This window comes from Setaria italica, chromosome I (assembly GCF_000263155.2).
Source record: "Setaria italica strain Yugu1 chromosome I, Setaria_italica_v2.0, whole genome shotgun sequence".
Taxonomy (NCBI): Eukaryota; Viridiplantae; Streptophyta; class Magnoliopsida; order Poales; family Poaceae; genus Setaria; species Setaria italica.
Window position 1 is genome coordinate 191,395 of NC_028450.1, and position 26,488 is coordinate 217,882.

Consider the following 26,488-nt stretch of genomic DNA (forward strand, 5'->3'; position numbering starts at 1 on the left):
AAAGGAGAAGGTGCATCTGGTTTTGAAACATCAGTAAGGTCTCTATTTTCATCTAGATTACTGTATCTGATTCTTAGTGCTGCCTTTTTTTTCTTCAATTACTATATCTGATTCTTAGTGCCAACTACATTCATACATGCAGGTCAGCAACTGGCTCTAACCAGATCCCATTTCAAATGATTCTCATGTGTCAAGTGAGCAAATAATTGTTGCTCCATCTGTTGAAAAAAGGTGAGAGGCAAGAAACAGGTTGGGATGAAGGGAAGGGTAGCAAAAGATAATGCAAAGAAGCTTGTGCTTCCAATTGATAGTCCTGCAATAGGCACAAGAAGCAAGAAGAACAATCCTGCAAGTCCTGCAATGGGCACTTGCAGGAAGAGGAGACTTAGTCTTTGAAGTTGATGTGATCTTACTTTGATCAAGTGATCTGTTGCTTTTGTAACAATATGATGTGTAATGGATGCTCTCACGTGAACTTGTGGTAACATATGAGAACCTCTGTAAGGGTTGGTGATTTTATGTTGGCTTAGATGTGTTAGAACTTATGCTAGAATTTGTGAACTTGAACTTGTGAAGTATGCTGTCAACTATTTATGCTCAATGTTGATTTTACAACCTGTGAACCTGTGGAGTGTGCTTCAACATGTCAACTTGTGAATATTTAATATATGTGGTTAATATTGCCTTTAATCCATCGTAAACATGTTTGGGTGTCTTATAAATGCAACTCAATGTTGGTTGCGTACAGAATGTCATAGGAGGGAATTATACCTTGTGTTAATGCACACATAGGTATTTTGGTCTTTTCCCCATCAAATTTAACGGTGTCACTGGTGAATCTAACAGTAGATCATAGAAGGTACGAAACTTAGAGCCGGTGTCACGTAAAGAAGATTGAAATTTCGAATGTCACACAGGAATTGGTTTATCTTCCGGTGTCATCCTAACCATTGGGCCTAACTGGGCCGAGATTAAACGGAGATCAGTGTCTGTTTAAATTTGCTTACCAAGAAGGTCGTTGTAGTATAGTGGTGAGTATTCCCGCCTGTCACGCGGGCGACCCGGGTTCGATCCCCGGCAACGGCGATTTTTTTTATGTACATGGGCCGGTCATGGTCCACGTCCTCGCTGGGCCTGGGCGTCCGTCCGCTTGGGCTGACACCCAGCGGCCCAAGGTACAAGCGAAACCGACCTCTTCCTCATTTTACTTCCTTTTTTTTATTTTTGCTATTTCCTTTATTATTATTATTATTATTATTATTTATAGTAGAAATCAGGAAGAGCTCCCTCCCATCCCGGCCCCGGCGGCGCTCCTCTCCCCCGCCGCCGCCTCGCTCAGCTCCTAAACCCCTCTTAAACCGCCCGGCCGCCGCCGCCGCCGCCATGACGGTTCCCCCCCAAGGCGACGATGCGGCCAAAAAGGACAAGGATGTGCCTCCACCGTCCTACCGCTCGCTGGCCGCGCCGGTCGCCAACCCCGTCGACAAGTTCGCGCTCCTCCCCGCATTCCTCAAGGTCCGAGGGCTCGTCAAGGAGCACATCGACTCCTTCAACTACTTCATCACCAGGGGAATCAGGAACATCATCCAGGCAAACAATCGGATTGAGGCCCGCAATGACCCAAACATCTACCTTAGGTACACAAACGTCCATGTTGGCACGCCCTCAGTTCAAGTTGATTACAAAGTCGAAGAAATCACGCCGCACTTTTGCCGCCTTACTGACCGCACGTAAGCCTCCCCCATCTCCATCCATCCATCTCTTGCACTTTCTACAGATAGATTTTAACATTTTTCATCTCTTCATTCAGTTATTCTGCTCCTATAAAAGTTGATATCGAATATACCGTCGGGAAGCAGCATGAGCTGCAGTTTAAGGTAATCCCATTACTCTGATCCAAGTACCTTTTTGCACACTTGATGGGAAAAACAAAAGAAAACCAACAACTACTACTCACCTTATCTACTTACTTACTCATCAGAGGAACGTTCTCATTGGCTACATGCCCATTATGCTTAGAAGTTATGCATGTATTCTGCATGGAAAGGATGAAGCTGAACTAGCAAGACTCGGTTGGTCTATTTCTCGAATTCTTCATCATACAAAGCATCTTCATATCTTACTGATTGTTCTCATGGTTTCACCACCATGATCCTAGGTGAATGCCCTCTTGATCCTGGTGGCTACTTCATAGTCAAAGGAACTGAGAAGGTAACAGCACTAATTTAGTTACATGGCTAACTGTAACTTCTTCTGGTTTTGTCGTGCAAGTTTCTAATGCTTGCTTTGTGCATTAACAATCTTTCAATATTTGTTCATTTTCAGGTCATTCTAATACAAGAACAGCTATCGAAGAATCGTATTATTATAGATACCGATAGTAAAGGAAGGTCATACTCATTACGGACCTATTTATTCATAAACTTACTGTCATGTAATGTGTCAGCGTCTTTCTAAGCAGCTTTCCAACTCTTAACCGCAGTTCGATTCAGATTAGTTTAGAAGTTGCTAGGAAACTCAAATTCCAACCATCATGGTCAACATGGGGCATTGAGCTCCATTGGTCACTCATTGCTGAAATAACTTCTTCCTGCGTGATCTTGCACATGGCATTTCATTCCTAGCTCCTTTGGTCCTATAGCTTTAGCACCCCTTGTGAAGTGGGATAATATTCAACATCTTACGGTAGCACCTGTATTTTCTGTCAATTAGGGTGATTGCATCTGTTACCAGCAGCACACATGAAATTAAAAGCAAGACGGTGATTACTTTGGATAAGGAGAAGATCTATCTACAGCTGAATCAATTCACGAAACCGGTATGCATTACAAATCCAGTTAGCTTGTTAAGTACTCCTTCCATTTCAGTACATTTGGGACCCTACCATTTTTTTTAAAAAATCTTGAGACAGGGAACACATCAAAACCAAATGTTTACTTAATGAGGTTTTATGCACTTGTATATCATTCCTTTTCTATTACTTTGTGTAATAAATTAATTTCGTGGTACTGGGTGTGATTGTTGGTGTAGTTCATTAGTACAGTAGATTCAGGATGTTTTGTGTATGTCATTGTTCTTTTGGAAGTACCGAAGGAAATAATTTTTTAAGAAGTAAAAGCTCCTGATTCATTGAAATAGCCTGGCATCTTCTTTGTTTGCCTAGTTACTTTACTCTGGCATGATTGAACCTAATTATCTTCTAAGATCAAACTAGCAAATCCTATCTACTTAGCAGTGTTTCTGAGAGCCTTACTTTTGAATTTTGTAACAGCTAACTATGCTAACTCTAATTACATGCTTATACCTACTGAGAGAAATTTAAGTTGGAAAGTAACATCAATGTGCCACTGCCAAGTGATCACAGTTGTCAGTTTTTAGTCTCAAGTGGATTTTATTTTCCCAACTTACTCAGGTTCGTAATGCACTGAGGTAATCTTGCAACATTTAAATTAATAGTTTTCTTGTTTAACAGGAGCACCATGATCTAAATTTCCTTCCTTTTCCTTAATTCCACACCTGGCACATTGAACGCTCACTAGATTGTTGGGTCCTATATTATGACATGGAAGGAGTAAGTTGGCAATTCATACCTTTGTTTCCGACTCCTGAGCTTTAAAATTTACAGATTCCAATAATAGTGGTCATGAAAGCTATGGGAATGGAAAGTGATCAAGAGGTTGTACAGATGGTTGGAAGAGATCCAAGATATGGAGACCTCCTATTCCCATCTATTCAGGTACTTTTTCTTAACGATAAAATGGACATCCTCTCGGTAACTTTATAATTGGATCTTGAATTTGTGCTATGTTTCAAATATTTGTTTTGCACCCTTTTTTCTTGTCATTCTCCATATATTTTGTATTTTATACTATTTACATGTTTTCTGCTTTCTCAGGAATGTGCCTCAGAGAGAATATATACACAACAGCAAGCCCTGCAGTACATGGATGAGAAGGTAAGATTTTCAAACTAAAAAAAAATTTAATACCATCACTCAATTAAACCATATATTGTGTTTTTAATTATGCCGAATGGATCACAATGCACTAAATGTTGCACAATGAGCATTCTAAGTTTTGCTAGAGTAGATCCCTTTGTTACCGAGTTATGTATTCTGTCTTCAGAAGCATTCGCTTGTAGATTCTTTTACTACATTTGCAATGGCAGTCTCTGGTTCTACTACTCTGGAGGGGCTTTATGTTCTATGGAGGTCACACCGATTATATCAGCTTCTGCCCCTCCCTTCCTTACCCCTTCTCTCAATCTCTCTCTACCCCCGCCCTGTGGGTTGGATAAGGTGGGGGATCCAGGGTGTGCATTCTTAGGCTTCATTTTCACTCCAGGGTTACTAGGATCTACATTATTGATTATTTTGTTTTCGTCGTAGCTGAGGGAAATGTTCTTTTGATTAAGTTTACTTGTCATACTTTTCCGTATATGTTTTATGAATCTTTCAAATACAAAACTAGGCGAAGATGGTAGGCTGCAACTGAAGGTTGAAGTGCTTGTGGAAGCATTAACAATAGTGGTTGAAAGTAATATGAAATATCAAAACCAGTAAAATACTGAACCAGGAGAGGAACCTTTTAACCAGTGAACTAGAGATTTTCTTGTATTCAAGGATGCGATGAGAAATTTTTAGGTAAAAGTCGTGCAAAGAAATTTTTTCCATACGGCCAGAATTTAAGTACTTCAGTGTTGACACCATTTTAGAAACTAGAGTAGTAGATTCTCAAATTTCTACATAGCGACTTGCAACAATTAGCCCAAAAGAGTTATCTTTTAGAGATTTGCAGTCATGCCCTCTTACTTTTTCACTGACATGATGTAACCCAACTCTAAATTTTCTGTTGTAATCACGTCTATGTATCAAGTGTGGCATCTTTGCTAGTCATGATCCTGTTTTTTTTTTCAGGTCACATATCCTGGTGCAGGAAACCAGAAGGTAACTAATTGTAGCTCAATCATTTTCATTTCATTTAAGAACTTTTGGCTATCAAATATGTGCGAACTACAAAATTCCATGTATGTATATTCTAAAAATTTATCAGAGTAGGAACAAATGGCAAGCTGTGAACTTGTTTCTCATTATATATTAAGTTTCTACGGCGCACATGTTCCAAAATATGCGTTCAGAACGGCGCAATCTTCTGGCGTCTGACATGCTTTTTTTTTGTCACTTTCAGGAGGGTCGATCGAAATCAATCCTACGTGATGTGTTTATTGCACATGTGCCGGTGAGAGAATTGTTTTTACCTAACTTTTGCTTGCAATCTACTGTTCTTATATTCATGTCAATATCTCCTATAGGTCAAGAACGGGAACTTCCGACAAAAATGTATATACACTGGCGTAATGTTAAGGCGCATGATGGACGCAATCTTGAATGCTAACACCTTTGATGATAAGGCAAGTTATCCGCAACTATAGCTACATGCTGTGTCTCTATCATCCACAACCTGGGGCAAGGATGACAATCTACTGATAATCAAGAAATCTAACATGCTCCTTTTAATTTGGAGAACCAAACATGTTCCATCTGTACTGAAATATAATTGGCTGCATGTAGTGTCTGCCAAGCTGTGCAGAGTCTAGCACAGCTCTGGTCATCATGAGTCATGACCCTGCATGGCGACTAGGACAACACAGTTCATGTCTACTCTGTTTTGACCTTTGTGTCTTGATCCTTTGCCAGCTTATGCAAAACCCACTCCTTTTTTTTGTTTTTTTTTCTTTCCTTTGATGTCTCAGATAATTTTCTGTAAAATATTTGTATATTCCATTTGGTTGTAGTCAATTAGAATTCCTTGTCAGTACTAGAATGAAGCAAATAATAATATTCCTCAATTTGGGTAATGTAATGTGATGGGGTCTATTTTATGATATATGTAGTCCAAGCGATTAGATGTTCATGGAATGAAATACATTAGAAGTTAGTAGTGGGATTGCTGTTTATATGAAACTTCTCTTCTTGAACAAGAGTTTTTAACAGCAAGAAATTCTCCTAGAGTTTTGCTTGAACAAAGATGAAATGTTTTCTACTTACAAATTTATTAGGATCACATGTTTACCAACCTATTGACATCTTCTATTGAACATATTTCAGGATTATGTAGGGAATAAGAGGCTGGAGCTGTCTGGTCAACTAATATCCCTGCTTTTTGAGGTATTTTTTTCTCTCATATTATTTTAGTAAACATCATATTAGTACCTCTTATTCTGTTTATTGTTTGAAGGATTTGTTCAAAACAATGAATTCCCAAGCTGTAGAGCTCATGAACAAAAATAGCGACAAGACTCGTTCTAGTCCTTCAGATTTCAGCCAGGTAATCTCGATATTCATTTGATAACCCACAATTGAAGGCTCACCTTAATAGCGCTTTTGAGTGCCTTTTCTGTGTTATATTCAGTTTTATATGATAGTTGTTGTTCGCTTATGTTACCTAGGTGAGCAGACTTGCATGAAAAAAAGAAGTATCTTTGCTGCATCTACTCCGCAGCATGGAACAGAGCCTAATCAGCTTCATCACTTAGTGCTCCTTTCCCAAATCTTAGAACCTAAATAATCTTCTTGACCGTTTAAAAACAACAACTTGGCTGTTCGTGAAATGCAGTCTTCATTCAGTTAGTTATGGGAACTTGATAAGGGAGGTACTGAGGGTGGCTACAATTTTTTGGCTGCACATTTATCCATCTTGCTCTGCATATAATACTGTTGAGAGATGTTACCATGCTTGAGAGTTACAATATATGTTGGTTGTTCAAATCCAATGGTCAGAAAGTAGAAGACACCTACTAAAAGGTACTTAAGCTGTGGCTGTGAACTGTTACTGTAAAATGGATTAAGTGCCAATTTGAATATTAAATCGAACGGTAGAAAGATAGTTTTATTCTATCATCAAATTAGAGAGGAGGGTAATTACTACTAGCAGATCTGTAATCAAACTTTATCCTTTTTTGAGTTCAATACTTGGAACCATCAGATTTCTCTTGACTCACCACTACTGTGGCCTTAGTATGCAAACAGGGAACTTAGTTTTGAGTGTACCAGGGACAGGGAGTCAGCAACAAAGGCTGCAGTGGGAGTTAGGAGGAGGGTTGTCGGTGAAGGGAGGCGGTGTAGGACGCAATTGCCATTCGCTAGTCGGTATTTTGAGAGGCATCATTGGAGGGATGGAATTTTAGATGGCCATTTCTTACACGATAGGAGGACAGTTAACTCAAAGAACAATTATAAAACTGCCCACATTTACCAAATTCATGTTCTTAAATTGGCATTATAAGATCAATGGTCCATATATTTTAGAGGACCTTCCAAACACTGTAACATCTCCTCAATATGATGCAACATCTTTAATTGTAATTGTTAATCACTTTGAGATGTGCAGATACCTTATTTCTTAAAAAAGTCCTCCACCTTTTGCAGTTGATAAAGCATGAATCCATAACCTCTGGTTTGGAGAGGGCTATTTCTACAGGAAATTGGGATATTAAACGGTTTAGGATGCATAGGAAAGGTGTGTCACAGGTACCAATTCTTGAAAACTAATATTTGTCCCCCCCTCTATACTATTACCTTTTTTTAGGTTCTTCAAACTTCTGCTTTTATGCAGGTTCTTTCTAGGCTATCGTACATGGCATCATTAGGCTACATGACACGGATAACACCACAGTTTGAGAAGACACGGAAAACAAGTGGGCCACGTGCTTTGCAACCTAGTCAGGTGAGTTAGACATGGTAGCAGTATTTCTACATCATATATAAAAAATGCTTGCTGATATACTGTTTTATTGGTAACAGTGGGGTATGCTTTGCCCATGTGATACTCCTGAAGGAGAAGCTTGTGGATTGACGAAAAATTTGGCTCTATTGACTCACGTTACAACAGATCAAGAGGAAGGCCCGCTGATGAATCTGGTTTGTTTTTTTTTGTTTGCCTTTCGACTATAACACTTTGTACCAGTTAATTTACATGCAATATTTTCATTTTTTACGATAGTGTAAAAGTCTTGGTGTGGAAGATTTATCGCTTCTGTCTGGAGAAGAAATACATGCACCAGGTTCTTTTTTGGTGATGTTCAATGGATTAATACTGGGGAAACACAGGCAGCCTCAGGTCTGATAGAATTTGAATTGGTAAATTGGTGTTTAACTTATTTGTCTTTCATTATTTTCATCAAGTTGAACATGTTGTTTTCAGACATTTGCTAACGCTATGAGAAACTTGCGTCGATCAGGCAAAATTGGAGAGTTTGTAAGCATTTTTGTAAATGAGAAACAGGTATCGTTTCATCCCTTGATTGCTATTAGCAAAAATAATTTTAGCATCATGCAATGATGATTGTGTCCTTGATAACTGATAATGAATAAATGTGTGCCTTGACTCCTAACAACTCTAAACTCAACTCTTTGGTGGTAATGGAGTTAATAAAGTTCCATAGTTAAAGCTTATTACTGCTAACTTATACAACCTTGGAAAGAACTGCTATTGAAAGCTTAATTTCAATAATCGACGGTAATGATTTGAAGCCAACGAATAGTTTAAATCCTTGAGGCATATAATTGCAAGTCCGCTTGTGGTTACTCTCCATTTGAATTCATGACAGTGAAAGATAGAGGGCTAAGTTGAACTTTCTAGGAAGGGAAGTTGAATTTAGATCTGAAAATTGATGTCCTTATTATTTCTTTCTCAAACCGGCAGGAGAGCTGCCTGCCATTATATTAAGAAGAAATAATTTGTGAACCAAAGTACATGGATGGCCACATGATGCAGCCATGAGCAAAAAGAAAAAAAAGAACACTCCCGAAGGAGCAGAGGGCCCAACCAGTCATACTGCTTACAGGCGTGTGCCACTACGGTCATGCAAATAATCCTGCAAGATCCGTAGCAATGTCCTCGTTATCATAATACTTCTGAGTCCGATAATTCTTTGATATCATAATGGCACATCTTGCCGAGTTAATCGTGTCTCCAAAAGGGAAAGGGGAAAAAAACTACTACTAGCTGATATTGAGGTGGTTTCCATGAATCTTGTATTTGGTTCTTCCACAAGCTTTGCTCGTTTGATACCAGGTTCAGATAGGGTTATGCTTTGGATAGCCAGACCTACCACAACCCTCTTTACATGTGTTGGGAACAAAATAGGCGGAGTTTGCTTCCATAAGCTTGCAGTGGCCATATTCTCTTGCTCTCGTTATTTAAGTCTCACGAGTCAGTACTATGAATGTACCACAGTAATTCAAAGGATATACCTTGAGTGTGGTTTGCTCTCCAAGTTAAGAAAGTTTAGTTCTGTTTACTGACTATTTGTGATCTGCATCTGTTTTTGTTTTACAATTTTTCTGAGATAATATATTTCCTTGCTCTGTTTTTGTTTTACAAGATATGATGAAGGTACTAACCTTGTAACTATATTTTCTAGCATTGCATTCACATTGCCTCTGATGGTGGTCGTGTATGTCGCCCACTTATAATTGCTGATAAGGGAATATCAAGGGTCAAAGAGCATCATATGAAAGAACTGAGGGTTAGCAATATGCGTTTCATAATATCTTGACCCATTTCATTGGTTTATTAGCTGTCTCACAAAAATGAGAAATTACCTTCTAGGATGGTGTTCGTTCTTTCGATGATTTTCTGCGTGATGGATTGATCGAATATCTTGACGTCAATGAAGAGAACAATGCATTGGTATATCCTGATCTGTTTGCCTTTTCTTGTGTGATTTATTGGTTTATTTGTAATGTAATGTGTTCTAATTTGATTTGAACAGATTGCATTGTATGAGCATGTGGATCAAGATGATGTTGAAAGAAGCAGCATCACACACATTGAAATAGAGCCATTGTCTATCTTAGGAGTTGTATCCGGACTTATTCCTTATCCACACCATAACCAATCTCCACGTAATACTTATCAGGCAAGGATACCAATTATTGCTGATATATCCCGTTGATTCTTTGGTTACTTTCTATTGATATTTCTCCTTTTCAGTGTGCTATGGGTAAGCAAGCGATGGGAAATATTGCATATAATCAGGCAAGGAACCACTTCGCTTCTCTTTTGATTTGTTAAATACGTAGGAACCCAAGATGATAGTGTGGAAGCAACTATGACAGGAGGATAAGGTTTTGGCTAAGCACAAATTATTTAAACGTTACTCCAAAAAAGTACAAGTGATTGTCACTCGCACAACCCTACTCGACCCTTCGATTTTGCCCTATACAAGATCTACTACTACAGAATTATCTAAGCCTAATCCTTGTGAGCACTCCTAATTGCCCAATACAAGCCTTGGATAAGATATTTGTGTTGGCTTGAGTTGATTGGTCATGCTTGATGACCACTATGGCCTCCAACCCCCAGCCCCCTGTTTATATAGTTCCCTCCAATGAACCGTGACAATACAATTAGGATGTGGAATGCTCGAGAAAAAAGTGTGCCACCCCCAACAAAGCTGTTTGGAGCAGAGTTCTTAGCTATCTTTTTTCCTCTTCCAATAGTTGGGAAGTTTGAGAGTTTTTTGGTTAGTGTCCCCCTCGGAGATGCTTCTGCAAATACTGTACACAGGTCTGAGAGCCCTGTGTGCTCCTTGTTCATCCAGGACTATGCCTAGCCGCTTGTCGTTTACAAATGGTTGGTGTGCAGTACACATTTAACGGACTTGAGTCACTGTAATTTTGTTACTTTCCTGGAGCAATGCAATTCTGGCATGGTCCCTTTCATGGAAAAATTGTGACAATGCAGTTCCTGAAGGTGGTGTTTTGTGCAATTTACTCTGTAATTAATTCCTTTCTGATGTGTTGGACTTTGTGATATTCTGGTTCTATGTTGATTTTAGCTTCTTTCCTTTATGAGGTGAAAGTAATGTTTCTCTATAATGTGCTGCAGTTGTTCAGAGCAGATTCACTACTCTACTTACTAGTGTATGCACAACGCCCACTGCTAACAACCAAAACAATTGAATTGGTTTGTCTCTGACCCGCAGACTGTCTTAGCTTAATGTACCAGATATTTTACTAGAACTCCTTTTCAGGTGGGATACGACAAGCTTGGTGCTGGGCAGAATGCCACTGTTGCTGTCATGGGTTATAGTGGATATGATATTGAAGATGCAATTGTAATGAATAAATCATCCCTTGATCGAGGTTTCGGTCGTTGCATAGCAATGAAAAAGTAATTCTATATACTTCAATCGACACTTCTCTTTCATTTACTTGGAGTGCTTGGGATCATGTCTGAAATTCCACTGTACTGGTTTCCATAGTGACTATTTTGTTCTCATCTTGCAGGTACACAGTTATAAAGGAGTACTATGGAGAAGGTGTGTCTGATAGGATCGCTAAACCACAAAGAGATAAAGATGGTGCTTTGGTAAAGCAAAATATGCGGGTAAGAATAGGACTGATAATTTAACATGAAATGATTTTTTTTTGGGAGGCGGGGGGGGGGGGGGGGTGGATTGTGAAACTTCTGTACATTGTGAAGGTCCAAGTAATTGCTCTCAACCTTTTTTTAACTATATTGATCATAAGGTTCATAGAACAAAATCCAATTCATTGACTTCTGTAGAAGTACATAAAGGAAGTTGAATTTAAAGGGAACCTATTCCTTGGTAGTTATGTGCTCAATTTCGTAGAACCTTTGCATTGTTTTCTTGACTTTTGTTCTGGAAGCCACGTAAATTTGGCCTTAGCTGTATTCTTGTTCTGCTATAAACTTGAGTGTAAATTCAAATTAGCATGCATCTTGAGCTCCAACTTTTAGTACTATACATAATGAATGATGAAAGTGTCCAAGGAATTAACAGACTGCTGGCAACAGCCTTTTCCATTTTCTTATTGTGTGTGCTTGTTTGGTGTTTACTCTGTCTCCGTCTCTTTCTATTGTCCGACATAACTTATTTACAGGCACTGGATGAAGATGGCATTGCTGCACCTGGTCAAATAATTCGCAATCATGATGTCTATGTGAACAAGCAATCTCCCAAAGTTATAGATAGAAGAGGTGCTGGTGCACCGTTAATGGACAGGTGAACATTCGCCTCTATTGTGTTTTCTTTCATTATTTTGTTCTATATTTGTATCTTCTAATTTATAGCTCAGAAGTTCTGATCATGTTGAATGATGTGTATGTTATATGTGCTTTATGGTCTTAAAATTTACCACCTAGGGACTACAAGGACTCACCGGCCATTTACAAAGGTGTTGATGGTGAGACTACTGTTGTAGATCGTGTAATGCTTTGTTCAGATACAAATGAGAAGCTATCTATTAAATGCATTATCCGCCATACAAGGAGGCCAGAGGTATGGCTAATTTGCTGCATTCACTTGGTTTCAACTGTAGAAAGATGGGTTTAAATTTGTCTGTCCTGTTTGTGAGCCAGGTTGGTGATAAATTTAGTAGCAGACATGGGCAGAAAGGTGTTTGTGGCACCATTGTTCAGCAGGAGGACTTCCCCTTCTCTGAGAGGGGAATATGCCCTGATTTAATTATGAATCCACATGGATTCCCTAGGTTTGACATTGGCTTTGTTATATTTGTACATGTTTTATCTCTTCATTATTCGAGAAAAAAATTCTCTTCATTCATTTTCTTAATCTGGCTAAGTTCCTCCTCCCATGAACGCTAATGTGTCTTTGAATACAATGTCCGTATTTTGTGCAACCATTTATTTATGGACATGTTTTTCCATGTCTTAGGGGGTATTTGGATTGGCTAAAACAGGAGGGCTAAAGTTTAGCCCTTATATGTGTTGATGGGCTAAACATGGACTAATCAAGGGCTAATTAGGTGCAATAGGCTCTAACCACCAATTAGCCCTTATCTGTACAATTAGATTAGCAATTAGCTCATATTTAATCCTTCTATTTGGCATCCAAATATGAGGGCTAAAGTTCAGCCCATGGGATCCAAACACCCCCTTAGTCAGCTCTGTGGTTGATTGTTTGCTTGAAAATGGTTTAGAAATTGAACATGCGTTATTTCTTTTTTTTTTTGTTCCACTTTGGATATTTTAGTAAGTAGTAAGAGTTGTAGATATTGACACGATATGTTTAGTGGACTGCTGGCATCTTAAGATCATACTCAGTTTGGCATGCTCTGTACATTGACTTAAGCTTTGGGTATGCTCTGAACGTTGCCCTTTATATATTTTATGAAATGGATAAAATAACTTTGGCACTCCTGTAAACTTTAGCTGGAAATAAATCTTTGATTTTAAGTTAATCTAGCTCACATTCAAAAAATTGGTTCTCAAAGACTCCATGTTTTATCTATATTTCATACATTTTAGTATCTAGTTCATTCCACCATCTATCGTATCTGTTTTTTACAATTTGAAACTCTTGAGTCTTGACCTAAAATAAAGAGATCGAATCTGAATTCAGTAAACTTGTGCCCAGAAATTTGAATTTAAATTTTTGTTATCTACCTAAATTGGTCTATTTTTTTGTGTACAAATTTTCGTTCCATCCCATTTGACTCATTTTTCTTGTTCTTTTTGTCACATCAGTCGTATGACTATAGGTAAAATGATTGAACTTATTGGTGGAAAGGCTGGTGTATCTTGTGGTCGATTCCATTATGGCAGTGCATTTGGTGAACCAAGTGGTAATGCTGATAAAGTGGAAGACATAAGGTATACTTCTGTCCTACTAGCATCTCAAGTTTGTCTAATTGATTGTTTTAACACTGTTTTTTCTTTCATTTTAGCAATACTCTAATCAAGCATGGCTTCAGCTATAATGGAAAAGATTTCTTGTACTCAGGTGTGTTCTAATATTAAATTATAAAATTACTTTCTGTAAGCACACTTTGAAATTTCATGTTGTGCCCCGTATTGCTTGGGCTAGTATGCGGATTGAAGCTAGACCAATGTACAATCACTTAATGAACAAAATTACAAATGCTAATTGTTACTCCCTGCAATGTCTTATAGGATATTGATAGTCTACAAGGGGAATCTTTCACTAACAATTTCTAGAAAATATGACATTTCAAATGAAGATAATTAAATATTTTGAAAACACTTTTCATGATGAATCTAGTAACATCTATTTTATATTGCCAAACTATTTATTTCTTCATATATTGATTATCAAAGTTAAAAAAAATTGATCTGCAGAATTTGAAATTACCGGGAATATTTTGTAAACATACACAATATATAAAGCTATAAAAGATATGGGACTTAGAGTCCCATATCTTTTCATCTTCTTAATATAAAGATAAGCAGCGCTTCTGCGTGTTCAAGAAAAAAGAAGATATGGGAGGGAGACTTAGCAAACCTAGATATGGTGGAACTGGAGCTTCATAGCTGTTTTCCATTATTCTAATCATGCTAGTTTCTTTGGTACAACATTATATTTCCTATTTCTTAAGCACCAAATGATTTTTTTTTTCTATGTATGGTGTTCATCTTTGCTGCTTGGGCCTGCCATGGATCCTCAGAGCTGATTTTTGGCCCCCATTTTAGGCATTCTAGGTCATCCTCTGGAGGCATACATCTTCATGGGACCAATCTACTATCAGAAACTGAAGCACATGGTACGGTTAGTTTAGCTATATTGTTCCTTCTTGGTTGACCTTGATTGAGGCTGTGTTTTCTAATTCTGCCATGTGTCACGCTGTACTCTTGTTTAGTGTTCACACAATAGTGTTGTTCTGGGACTTGTCTGGTCTAACTCTTTAAACATTGGCTATCAATATGTCCTTGAGTAATAGGGCCTAACATATGAAAACGTCAATTTACATTCCCACTGAGAGAACTCCCGTAACAATATAGTTTACTAGGTTTGCAGATAAAGTACAAGAGAAATTGGTGGCCGGAGCTGCATTTTGGAGACTGTTAACTGGTGATTTCAAAAACAACAATTTTTGTGACCTTAGGGAGTAAATGGGGAATGAGTTGGTCTTGATAGAGGTGTCAAAGGCGGATATGAAAGGGAGAGCACAACCTTCTTTCGTGTGCAACTGGTTGTAACAAAATCGTTATTTATGGATATGTACTAAGCTGGTTTGTAGTTCAGTAGAGAGAAGTGGTTATAGATACAGAAAAGGTAGTTTATAATTAGCTTATAAAAAGTAATGTAGGGGCAGGCTTAGCTTAACTCATGACCTACCCTATTGATGCCATTTTGCATGATGCAAGTAACTTTATTAGTTTTTAAGGCATTAGCACTTTAGCAGTGCCTAAAGATTGTTGAAAAACTTGAGATAAGATTTTTAGAATTTGATATTGCGTTCTTATTTTTTGTTTTCTGGATATCTCAAGCTATTGGGTGCCTATTGCAGCATTTTCGTCTTGTTTGGGATTCCAGTTGAACTTGTTGAATCTGTAAACAATTTTGCTAACTTGATGATTCTCCAGGTTCTTGATAAGATGCATGCTCGAGCTAGTGGACCACGAGTGTTGTTAACCAGGCAGCCTACTGAAGGGCGAAGTCGCGATGGAGGTTTTTCAACACTATATACTCTGCAGTTTTATTATTATTATGTTGGTTCCCTTGTTTAATATATTCCTTTCCTATAGGTCTGCGTCTTGGTGAAATGGAACGTGACTGTTTGATTGCATATGGTGCAAGCATGCTGATCTTTGAACGTCTACTTCTATCCAGTGATCCATATCAAGTCCAGGTGATTTCCAAGTAGTTTCTGAATTTCTTTTTGGCAGAGACTGGAATTGTGCAAGGAGCATAACTGCTCATGCTGTTGTATTAGGATCAGTAAGATTACGGAACCTTCCTGTTCTTGCTACTCAGTAGATAATCATTGTTCAGTGGGTAAACAGGTCTTAAGGCTGGTAGTATTTTATATAGCTTTTAATCATATACAGTAAAAAAGAGTAAATGTTATATCGGGTGGCTAAGCATTTAAGCTTCTCTCTTCAGGAAAATGAACTGATAAATCAAGTGTTCTTCTGTTAATGGTTGAGTATTTCAAAAGAGTTAACATATCCCTTGGCAACATAGTACAATATTTAGTTTAGTTTCAGCGCCAACATCAAGCACTTAAATGTCTTTGGGCTTACCTTGTTTATGGATTTGAATGTTGGGGCAGGTTTGCAGAAAATGTGGCTTGCTGGGGTACTACAACTATAAACTTAAGACTTCGTACTGTTCAATGTGCAAGAACGGGGAAAATATGGCCAAGATGAGGCTGCCATATGCCTGCAAGCTTTTATTCCAGGTAGAACCCAACTTTCTCAGGATCCTAGCGAAGCTTTGTGTTAATAGTACAGGCTATATTATAATTGGTCCACATGCCATTTACAGTTGATCTCATGTGGTCCTCTTATTTGGTTCCAGGAATTGCAATCAATGAATGTTGTTCCACGATTGAAGCTAACCGAAGGATAGCTTGAGATTGTGAATCGATGATGGTTTATGGAGCTGGTTGCCAAGCTGGATAGTTAAAGGCTTGGTTGATGTCCATTTCTTGGCGGAGTGGATTGCTGCGGTGTACAAGGAAGGTTTCGCAGCAACAAGGAAGGCTGCACAATGCATCCTTGTGCTCTTATTATCAAGAGCATGCAAGGCCCTGGGACTGCTTGTCTGGTTTATTAACTATCCATATATATAAAGTGAGATGACCGCCTGTTGGAACAAGCGCATGTATATCATGTCATGTACTAGTAGTATCTTAGTTCCATATTAATAATTGCAAGTATGCTGATACTGGATCTGAAACACATCATAGTAGGGAGATGATGGCTAGGGAGATGACCGCCTGCTGGAACAGGAGTTTGCTCTCTGCCTTGAAGGGTGGCTCTAAGCCCTGCTCCTTGAATTCATCCTCACAGGTGACAGGCGCATCGGTGGCGGCGCTCATGGATGTCTTGGCATCGCCGTACCTTCTCTCGTCTATGGCTGCGATGGAGGTGTCGAGGTCGTAGAGCGAGTTATGGTACACTCCAGTGCATGCCTCCAGGCAGGACCTCCTTGGGGACCATGGCCTCTCCTTCCTGCTCAGCTCGGCCATCCTGGTCTCCATGGTCACCGCACCCGACCTCACCAGCCTGGCTGAAACCATGGCGAGCCCGTGGAGGTCTTCCTGGCTGCTGCTCTCTGAAAGAGACGAGACGCAGAGGGTGTAGTTCACCTTTGGGTCGCTCTTGCTGCATCTCTCGCAGGTATCGGTTACGATATCCAACGACTCGCAGGGCATGGGCATCAGGATCAGCAGCAACACCAAGATGATGCAGCAGGGATGGTATGTGATGTATGAAGCTGCCATATTGATTGCTGCTGCTGCTCTTGTTACTCTTGTTTAGTGCGCAGACCCACGTCCATATATAGTGGTGGATGGCTCACGCGCCTGGTGCTTTCTTTTGTCCGAGCCCAGGTGGCTCAAGCGTGTAAGCAAGTCGATCATCAGTCGGATGGCAACTGAATGCCAAGTTTGCTGTGTTATATTGTTGTGAAGAAGAAGAAGAAGAATTAATGAAAAAGCCTTTTATTCCTCCTCCTCCTCCTCCTCCTCCTTTCCCTCCTCATCTATGAGATGAACTACAACACATATTTAATCAACACACGCACGCACACGGAAAATAGTAAAAGAAAAATCCATCCGATCAAGGCCATCTGAAATCAAATCAAAACATGGAAATACAAACAGCAGATGCAGATTTGAATATGGTCGGTCGATCATGCGGCGGCGTGCGTGAATCCGAGGGCGATGTGCGCCATCCGCCCGTACTCCCTGTCGTGCTCCGCGACGGGGATGCCTGCAGCGTTCTCCTGGCCCTTCCACGCGTCCTCGCAGCTCTCGGAGGCGCCCAGCGCCGCGGACAGCTGCTCCATGGCCTTGCCGTAGATCTGCGCCTTGAGGTTGTCCAGCGCGTCGCGGAGGAGGTCGGCGGCGCCGCCGTACAGCTCCAGGCAGTGGTTGTAGCGGGCGCGCGCGTGCGGCGACTCCTCCAGCTCCGACAGGTCCTCGATCTTCGACTCCGTGCTGGCGGCGTGGTCCACGGCCATCCTCGTCGCCAGCACCGCCAGCCCGTGCATGCTGCCGGCCTCCGCCTCCTTGCTCCGGGGGTCCGCCCCCAGCGACGCCACGCAGTGGTCGTAGGCCACGCCGGCGTGGGTCTCCGACGCGCCGCGGCACGCCGCCTCCACGCTCACCGGCTCAGCGCACGACGACGACGACGACGACTCCTCTGCTGGCACCAACTCCATCTCCATCTCCGCCGCCCGCGCCACCGGTGCAATGCTTACCACCAAGAGGAGGAGGAGCAGGCAGAGCGGCGATGTGAACCCACTCATCATCTCTGCCATTGCTATGTATCCTTTTGCCTTGTCGATCCTTGTCGCTGCTAATCAGTAACAACTAAATGATGTCTCGATCTTCTTCTTGTACTATATATACACGTACGTCGCAGAGGAAGGAAGGAAGGATGGATGGATCGGCGGCAGGCAAGGGAGGAGGAAGGGTCGCTATTTATCCAAGAAAGACGCTCGGAGGAGATGGATCGGAGACCTCTTCTTCTTCTCCCGTCGCCTCATGGATCGATGCCTCTATTAGCATGCAGCAGGTAGGCCGGTCGAGAGGCCTCAGCTACATCGTTGAATGCTTCAGCATGCATGCACGCATGCATCTATCCATGGATCCACCGCCACCACTGCTACTCTGCTAGCCGCCTAAGACGACACTGCTATTTTAGTACAGTGCAAGGTCGTCTTCTAGAGTAAGAGTGCTTCCTTTTTCCTTTCTTTCTTTGGGTTTCCATTAACACATGGCATCCGTCAGATGCACTGATGAATTGCATATCTGTACGTCATGCATGATCAATCAGCCGAATTCGATAAATGATCATCAAATAATTAACCACCTTGAGGCCGGACCTTTTCCTTAATCTAAAAATAATTAACCACCAGGTGCCACAGTAAGAAAGAATGTCACTTTTTCATGAGTCATAATAATATAGATCGAATTGCAAGGACTATGGCATGGAATAAAGTCCACAGAACTATAGATCCTCCCTGCACTATCTACAAGTCCACCATTTTTTAAGCATGTATGCAGGTGCAGGTACTGTAGATCGAGCGGCTAGATGCTAGCAGCCTAGCTAGTGCTCGATTAATTGGGAAAACAGCATATGCTCATCGAATTTCCCTTTTCTTGTCAGGACCCATCATATCAGACCATGCTCAGATTAAAGAGAGCTCATCAGCACCGCTAACAGGTGCCAAGAGAACCAGCATCCTCTGTAAGTTATTGCTTTGACAATTTTGATCATTTCAGAACATACTAATAATAAGACCAGAATGCTATATATATAGAATTTCATTTGATAATAATAAATCTAATTAAGGACCAAGAGTCCAAGAAAGATACTGTAAGTTATTGCTATGTTCAATTTTGATTTGAAATCTCCAAATTTTGGCTTATTTCTTCATATATAGGAATGAGCAGTAGTCTGCACATGGTGTTCTATGTATATCCATATACTACTAGGAAAAATGAGGAGAAAAGCTATGAATATTCTGAGATACAGTGGTGCATACTGTATACACATATCTATAGATATCCCTCCCAATTATGATTTCTCTGCTTGTTGCTCCTCCTTGTCGGCCTCTTCTTCATCCACTTGTTTGTTATCTGTACAACATGCCAACGCATCCTTCTTCTTTCCCCACAGCAAAAGGTAAAGCCCAAATATCATCAGCACCGAACCTAGAATGCTGTTTTTTGAACCCAAAACACAAATTATATGTCAGTCACATATCCATATGAATAATCGGTACATACTACTGAGATATAATGATTATTGAACAGGAAAAGAGTATCTTAGTCACCTGCCAAGATAGATCTGCTCGTGGAGGAAGAAGAAATCGATGATGGCTACCATGATCTGAATGATGGGGATGAAGGCTGCAGTGAAAACTGGACCCCTCTTGTGGACACACCAGGTCATTATCAGGAAGCCTGCTGCGGATGCCATGATGCCCTAACACCATATGCAACCAAGTATTATATACCTGTAGTGTTTCGAAGAGAGGTTGATTTCTTTGGTGAACATCCTGCATAATCCATACCAGGTACCAGGTATATTTCTCTACAATATATCTATCCTTGAAATATAATCTGACAGTCGATCTGGCCATGCATGGAAGATTTGTGCCAGAAAATTGGATAATGCCTAACACAAGCGCGGATGTGGAGCGAGTGGTGGACAGTTTTGAGCTTATTGGGTTGCAATATCGAGTTTTCTTTTTAAAAAAAATGGTCAGTGGAAGTTACTAAGGACAAAAGGTTTCACTAGTGTTTTCTCCTTTTGGGCAAACTGCGCTCAGACTAAATATGCTACCATTTCTTCGTTGCTGCAATTACCGCTTTCCGAAAGCTACTTTGACACGCGTTGCTAGTATGGACTTTTTCCTTGCATGGCCATCGTGTCATCCATGAATAGTTAGGGATAATAACTGGAGCCTTTTTCATGCCTAAGCAAGCAGTGTAAACTGTAAAGTTGAGATGGTAATGGTATCTTACTGAATACAAGATTGTGAGGATCTCCAGCCTCCTTGTCACAATCCACACTGATGAGTGCCTCTCCATCGTCACCGTCAGTGCTCCGGCCTGCAGTGTGCTGATGAAGAACATGATGGCGGTGCTGGAGTAGAGCGCCGGGTACTTCTTTGTCAGCCGGCTTTGCAGCAGCAGCCAAAAGGAGAAGAACAGGCAGTTTGCCAGCAATGATACAGTTCCCAGCATCCAGCTCTTCTTGTCAATACCTACTTGAGAGGAAGCTGCATGGTGAGATGAGCTCAGTGCAGCAGCAGTGCTCTGTTGTGTCACGGCAACACCCTTGTAGAGACTTAGTAGAAGCACCCCTCCGAACGACATGAGCGTCCCGATGATCTTTGCAGATCCTGCTTTGCTCTTCATGTTGAGTGATTCCACCCGCAGAGCTATGGCGATCAAGAAGGTGAGGACTGGAGCCAAGTTGGCGAATGTTATGGCGAACGTCGCAGTCGTGAACTTGAGCCCGTAGAAGAAGGTGTACTGTGAGAGCGCAGCGCTGCACATCAAGCACACACGTGCCAGGTGAGGTCAATGTATGTTTTATGTGTTGAAAGAAAAAGAAAAAAGCCGATGTGTGTTCATGTGTCGTACCCAAGCGCTGCACTGAAGAAGTGGTACACAAAGATCTCTGCCGTGAGCTTCGGCCTTGTGTTCCTGGAATGAAAAAGAAGACGAAGCAGATTACTAGCATATATAGCATGATCAGTTAGTTAGTACCTGAATCAATGCATTGCAATCCACCATGCAGAATCTTCAGGTACCGTTCTTTGAAGTAGGCTATGGGAGCTAGGAAGACGGTTGCCACCAACTGCCGAAGAGTGATGAGGACCAGGCTGTTGAGCCCTTGTTGGAGCGCCTCCTTCACCAACGCTGTCATCACAGCAGAGATGAGGTTGAAGACCAGCATTGCCATCACCGGCCTCCACTCATCCAGGTGTGCCATTCCCCACATTGTTGTGACCCTGTCAATGAATGTGTACCAAGATGCTCTAGCTAGGTTCATATACCAAAGATCTAGTCAGGGACCATATATATACATATAGGGCTGCCCTTCCACTAGCCGATGTCCCGGAAATGCGACGGCTCTCATTCATTATGAGGGGGACAAAAGAAAGGGGCAAGTGCTGCGAGCATACTACCTTCCTTGCTGCTCTCCAGCTGAAAGTTAACAGTGAAAATGCATATATTCATCTGCAAATCGCAAGATCAAATTGCAACACAAATGTGGATTATAAAATCATGATTCAGCCTCAGCACTGACGTTTCCCTTTTTTTAGTGACCCAAATAAGATGCCAATAAAGTTGAGAAAAGCTGGATGCACTCAGCATATAAAATTCCCAAGAAAGCTCTTTGCACCATCAGCTGGTAGTGAATTGTCTGGTCAACTCCGTTTCCTCACCCACACTTTTCTTTTCTTGGATTCGAATTATCTTTGTTTCTGTTTTCCTTCATAAACATTCAGTCCATCCATCTACCAGCCATCAAACAGGTACAAATTCTATTCAGCACTACAGCCAGCCAGCAGAATGCATGCATCGCTGTCAACCTTAACCGTGGTAGATTATATTAAACATAAATAAGGGGGTGTTCGGAAGGAGGAGGCTAAACTTTAGTCCTGTCACATCGGATGTTCGGATACTAATTAGGAGGATTAAATATAAGCTAATTACAAAACTAATTGCAAAACCCCTAAGCTAAATCGCGAGATGAATCTATTAAGCCTAATTAATCCATCATTAGTGAATGGTTACTGTAGCACCACATTGTCAAATCATGGACTAATTAGGCTTAATAGATTCATCTCGCGATTAAGCCTAGGGGTTGTGTAATTAATTTTGTAATTAGTCTAGATTTAATACTCCTAATTAGTATCCAAACATTCGATATGACAGGGCTAAAATTTAACCCCCTCCTCCCAAAACACCCCCTAAAAGGCTTGCATCCAACAAGATGGGCGACACATACACAGATTGTACGAGGACAAGAAAATCAGATGGGCAGGTAATAGGGTCCAACATCAAACTCTTTATCAACCAGGAACGGAGGAGATATGCAGGGAACATGAATGAACACAAAAATACTCTCACAAACAATGTCGATAGCATAGAAGCACCCCTCCAATTACATAGCATCCTAAAACAGTACAAACTGATGAACTTGTGAAGTTTGCAACTGAGTGATCCAAAACTTGTGAAGTTCGCAACTGACTGATCCAATAACACAGCACAAAAAGGATGACCCCAACTCTCTCTAACACAGCTTTCCCTAGCAGCTACAAAGAGCTCCTTACTCCTCAGCGATGGGACCCTTGTCACTCACATAGATACCATCCAAGAACTTCCTGATATCCTTGTTCTTCACGTGGCATTTCTGTTTACAACCAAAACAACAACTCAGTTTAGGATGGTAGATCAGGAGAACTGGTAGGATGCAGGTTCACTAACAAGATCATGGTCACACTTGCAGTTTGTAATGCAACGAGATTGCAACGTCCCCAGAATCAGGCCAAGCTACTAGATTGAATATACACTTTGTTATCATATTGGACTGAAATACCATTCAGTGGGACAGCACCATGCTTGATTTATTAACGAACATAGAACATTGGAACCTATCACTGAGTAATATCCTATAATTTTAAGGTGTCAACAATATGATAAAGAGTGAGTGGCTGAAGTTAACAGGTCAAAGGGCTAAATTAGTGTACATTTACACAATTCAATGCTGTAAAATCAGAGATGCAAGGACTCCAACCTGATTTATCAGAGCAGCAGAGCGAGAGACAAGCTCGATATCATTGCCATCAAGAATGAGCTCATCCTTGACCTTCTCAGAACGCAGGATGGTCACACCTTCAAGCATGTCAACCTTCCTCACCTGCAGTGAGCAGGATTCACATCATGTTAAAATAACAGCAGCAGCATACAAGTGATCCATCCCCCACTCGATTGAGCCTAATTTGGACATGGGTAAATCGAGACCCTTGAGAATTACAGGCTATAGCTATAGCATTATTACTACATAAGGAACCATCCACATCTCAAAACTGAGATCGTCAATTCACTCATGGGTAGGTATGATTGTAAAGGTAAAGTCTTGATAATATGAGCAGTGAAATGAAAGAAAAATGGGTGGCATACCTTCTTCTCTCCGAGGAAGTTCCTGATCTCGATGGCGGTGTTGGCGTTGGTGATGGATGCGTTGATGGGGAAGTGAGCGTAGACGAACCTCATCTTGTAGCGGTATCCCTTGGTGACCCCGGTGATGAGGTTCTGGACGTGGGAGATAGCGGTGCGGATGGCGGCCATGGTGCGTCGGGTGCCGAACCAGGCGTCGACCTTGAGCTTGCGGCCGCCCTCCTGCAGCTGGAAGTCGAGGTTGAGGTGCTTGAAGTTGCGGGTGAGCTTGCCCCGCGGCCCCTCCACCGTGACCACCTTGGCCGCCACCTTGACGGTGACCTCCTCGGGGATGTCCATCGTCTCGGAGGCTAGGATGGTCTTCATCTTGGTCTGTGGCTGCGGCTGCGCGGGAGGCTTCGGCGGCGGCGGCTATGGAGGCTTCGGCGGCGGCGGCGGGGAGGTCGCGAGGGAGACGAGCGCGGTTTTTTATGGGAGGGCCGAGGGCGGCAGCGTGCCCTAGTAGGGTGGTGGGGTGGGCTGATCGGATGGTTTCCTGGGCTGGGCTGGGCTGATGTTAATTTTAAGTGGGCCATCGTATCACATGCGTGCGATACAGCCCATTTTTAACTCCAAATGGGCTGTCGTTGCAAGCCATGGGGAGGGAGAAAAAGGAACGGAAATCAACTCCAAATCCAAAAATCAGGTCAAGCTAATGCTAATGCTAATGCTAATCCCCAAAAAAAGCTAATGCTAATGCTAGCAGCAAGTCGGGATGATCTTGTGACCAATAATAAATAAACAAACAAATGAAAAATTGGAGAGCTAAAGCATCTGAGTAAACTCCTGCTGCTGAGAGCAAAGAAAGGGAAGAAGAGAAGAGGAGGGGATAACGAATAGTAGTTTTTTTCATATAATAGTCATATATATTGCTGTTCCTGCTCTCATGTATCTGCTGCCCTTCCACTATTAAGCGGGCCCAACATTCAGAGCAACAGGGGAAGGCAAAAGAGTAGGCATGCATTTGTTTTTCGTCCAAAAAAAGATAACCATGCTCTCCTGAGCACGTTCTCGAAAAAAAAAATGAAATGGCACTGTACAGCAAGTTGAGTTCACCTGAGCTCATCAGGGTGCATCTCAATCAATAGACTGACCGGCTACTGGATACATACATACATGCATACATACATACATACATACAAGACATACAAGACGCATGCAATGCAACAAGCCAGCAGGCAAATTGATCATGGAGCTTAATTAATTAGCTTGCACAACAAAATGATGGATGTAGTATTGACATGATGACGCCTGTATGTAGCTAGTATGAATGGGATTCGTTCGATGCATGGATCCATCATCAGTAGACTTCGACGTTCCATTGCTCGCCCTTCTTGAGCTTCTTCTTGTACTCAAACCAGTCGATCCCGTCCTTCGCTGCGAGGTCGGTCATGATTTCGTCGATGCCCTTCTCCATGCCCTTGAGCCCGCACATGTAGACGTAGGTGTTGTCCTTCTTGAGAAGCTCCCACAGCTCCTCCTTGTACTCCGCCATCCGCGTCTGGATGTACATCTTCTCCCCGGCCGCGTTCGTCTGCTCCCGGCTCACCGCAAAGTCCAGCCGGAAGTTGTGCGGAGCAATCTCCTTCATCTTCTCCAGCTCCTCCTTGTACAGCAGGGTGTCGCTTGTCGGAACTCCCAAGAACAGCCAAGCAAGCCCGGTGTACTGCATATACGGATATCAGTATGTTCATTCATTGGAACATATGGTTGGTTCATATGGTTGGAGCACCAACTAACCTTGTAGTCGTCGTGCTCCTCGAAGAACATCTTCCACAAGAAGGAGCGGAAGGGAGCGATACCGGTACCCGTCGCGAGCTGCAAATTATAATGACAATATGCATCAGTATCAGGACATGTTTAATTAAATCAGTTCTCTTCCGATCCAATGCAATTTCGATCACCATGATGATCGTTGCGTTGGGGTCTTTGGGCATGAGCATCTCCTTGCCGACTGGCCCTGTGATCTTCACCTCAGAGCCGGGCTTCAGGTCGCATAGGAAGTTTGAGCAGACTCCTTTGACGATCTCCCCTTGATCGTTGGTGTACACCAGCCTCTTGACGCACAGCGACACCTGCGTACAGTACATAGCAGATATTGATATTGTAACTCCGATCCGATCCGATCCTTTGGCAATGAAGAAGAAACAACAAGGAATTGAAACAACTCACGGTCTTGGAGTCGCCAAAGTCCCCGATAGCGCTGCTGGCGATGGAGTAGAGCCTGACCTTGTGCGGCTTGCCGTTCTTGTCGACGCCGTCGGCGATGACGCCGATGGACTGCCCCTCCCTGTAGGGTAACTCACCTTCAGTGCTGAAGACCATGTGCCACGTCTCCCCCGGCGCGTTGTCGCCGGTGATCCTGGTGTTGAGCAGGCACCTCCCCACGTAGGGCTCCACGGGCTTGTACTTGTTGGTCACCACCCCCTCGTCCTGCTTCTTGGAGATCTTGGCCTTCTTCACCGGCGCCGCCGCCGCCTCCGCGGTCTCCGTCGTCGACACCTGCACCCGCATCGCCCGGCCGGCGGCGCTGCGCCGCGGGTACGCCAGGAAGTGGCTGCATGACGACGGGGACAGCGCGGCGGCGGCATTGGCCTTGGCAGGGGAGGACGACAGAGAGACGGCCGCGGCGGTCATGGCGGCCATGGCGTGGCCGCAGAGATAGGATGGGATGGAGGAAGACGAGAGGAGGGGAGTGGATTGGGTTTGTATTGCTTGCTTTGCGGGTAAGCAGATGAGTGGAAGAGAGACGAGGACACGAGGTGAGGAGCAAGTGGTGCCCGT

At 42.2% G+C, this 26,488-nt stretch overlaps 6 protein-coding genes and 1 non-coding gene across 8 annotated transcripts; 2 read left to right on the forward strand and 5 right to left on the reverse strand.

The window, feature by feature from the left end:
• Positions 1–1,014: 1,014 nt before the first annotated feature.
• TRNAD-GUC lies at positions 1,015–1,086 on the forward strand. Its single transcript has one exon. It is a non-coding gene; the product is annotated as a tRNA-Asp (tRNA).
• A 198-nt stretch (positions 1,087–1,284) lies between these two features.
• LOC101762596 (DNA-directed RNA polymerase III subunit 2) lies at positions 1,285–16,723 on the forward strand. 2 transcript variants are annotated; one of them, XR_214409.3, is made up of 35 exons: positions 1,285–1,730; positions 1,811–1,877; positions 1,982–2,072; positions 2,159–2,211; positions 2,326–2,390; positions 2,713–2,818; positions 3,626–3,736; positions 3,896–3,955; positions 4,916–4,945; positions 5,187–5,237; positions 5,311–5,409; positions 6,107–6,166; positions 6,237–6,326; positions 7,427–7,528; positions 7,614–7,724; positions 7,802–7,918; positions 8,001–8,117; positions 8,202–8,282; positions 9,424–9,528; positions 9,612–9,692; positions 9,775–9,921; positions 9,996–10,040; positions 10,893–10,970; positions 11,038–11,177; positions 11,294–11,393; positions 11,912–12,033; positions 12,174–12,309; positions 12,390–12,520; positions 13,518–13,643; positions 13,718–13,773; positions 14,456–14,551; positions 15,375–15,459; positions 15,537–15,640; positions 16,064–16,192; positions 16,312–16,723. XR_214409.3 is itself a non-coding variant. In XM_004951132.3 (35 exons), exons 1-35 carry the CDS (start codon positions 1,384–1,386, stop codon positions 16,360–16,362), a joined length of 3,465 nt encoding a protein of 1,154 aa, XP_004951189.1. In that variant the 5' UTR covers positions 1,286–1,383; the 3' UTR covers positions 16,363–16,723. The 2 variants fall into 2 exon arrangements, 1 of the variants encoding a protein (XP_004951189.1); XM_004951132.3 differs by having other exon boundaries at positions 1,286–1,730; positions 14,481–14,551.
• LOC101762192 (putative invertase inhibitor) lies at positions 16,667–17,170 on the reverse strand. Its single transcript, XM_004951131.3, has one exon. The coding sequence runs from the start codon at positions 17,168–17,170 to the stop codon at positions 16,697–16,699; it is 474 nt and encodes a 157-aa protein (XP_004951188.2). The 3' UTR covers positions 16,667–16,696.
• Positions 17,171–17,307: 137 nt separating this feature from the next.
• LOC101763141 (putative invertase inhibitor) lies at positions 17,308–18,682 on the reverse strand. The gene has a single exon (XM_004951133.3). It carries the CDS (start codon positions 18,277–18,279, stop codon positions 17,650–17,652), a length of 630 nt encoding a protein of 209 aa, XP_004951190.1. The 5' UTR covers positions 18,280–18,682; the 3' UTR covers positions 17,308–17,649.
• A 679-nt stretch (positions 18,683–19,361) lies between these two features.
• On the reverse strand, positions 19,362–21,848 carry LOC101773010 (WAT1-related protein At3g30340). The gene is made up of 5 exons (XM_014805247.2): positions 21,289–21,848; positions 21,119–21,181; positions 20,495–21,023; positions 19,801–19,952; positions 19,362–19,686 (listed from the first exon to the last, which is right to left on the reverse strand). Exons 1-5 carry the CDS (start codon positions 21,528–21,530, stop codon positions 19,542–19,544), a joined length of 1,131 nt encoding a protein of 376 aa, XP_014660733.1. The 5' UTR covers positions 21,531–21,848; the 3' UTR covers positions 19,362–19,541.
• Positions 21,849–22,530: 682 nt separating this feature from the next.
• Positions 22,531–24,118, reverse strand: LOC106804450 (60S ribosomal protein L9). The gene is made up of 3 exons (XM_014805612.2): positions 23,669–24,118; positions 23,283–23,405; positions 22,531–22,898 (listed from the first exon to the last, which is right to left on the reverse strand). Exons 1-3 carry the CDS (start codon positions 24,029–24,031, stop codon positions 22,815–22,817), a joined length of 570 nt encoding a protein of 189 aa, XP_014661098.1. The 5' UTR covers positions 24,032–24,118; the 3' UTR covers positions 22,531–22,814.
• Positions 24,119–24,667: 549 nt separating this feature from the next.
• On the reverse strand, positions 24,668–26,432 carry LOC101763545 (ferredoxin--NADP reductase, leaf isozyme, chloroplastic). Its single transcript, XM_004951134.3, has 4 exons — positions 25,877–26,432; positions 25,609–25,779; positions 25,445–25,522; positions 24,668–25,370 (listed from the first exon to the last, which is right to left on the reverse strand). Exons 1-4 carry the CDS (start codon positions 26,348–26,350, stop codon positions 25,005–25,007), a joined length of 1,089 nt encoding a protein of 362 aa, XP_004951191.1. The 5' UTR covers positions 26,351–26,432; the 3' UTR covers positions 24,668–25,004.
• Between the last annotated feature and the right edge of the window lie 56 nt (positions 26,433–26,488).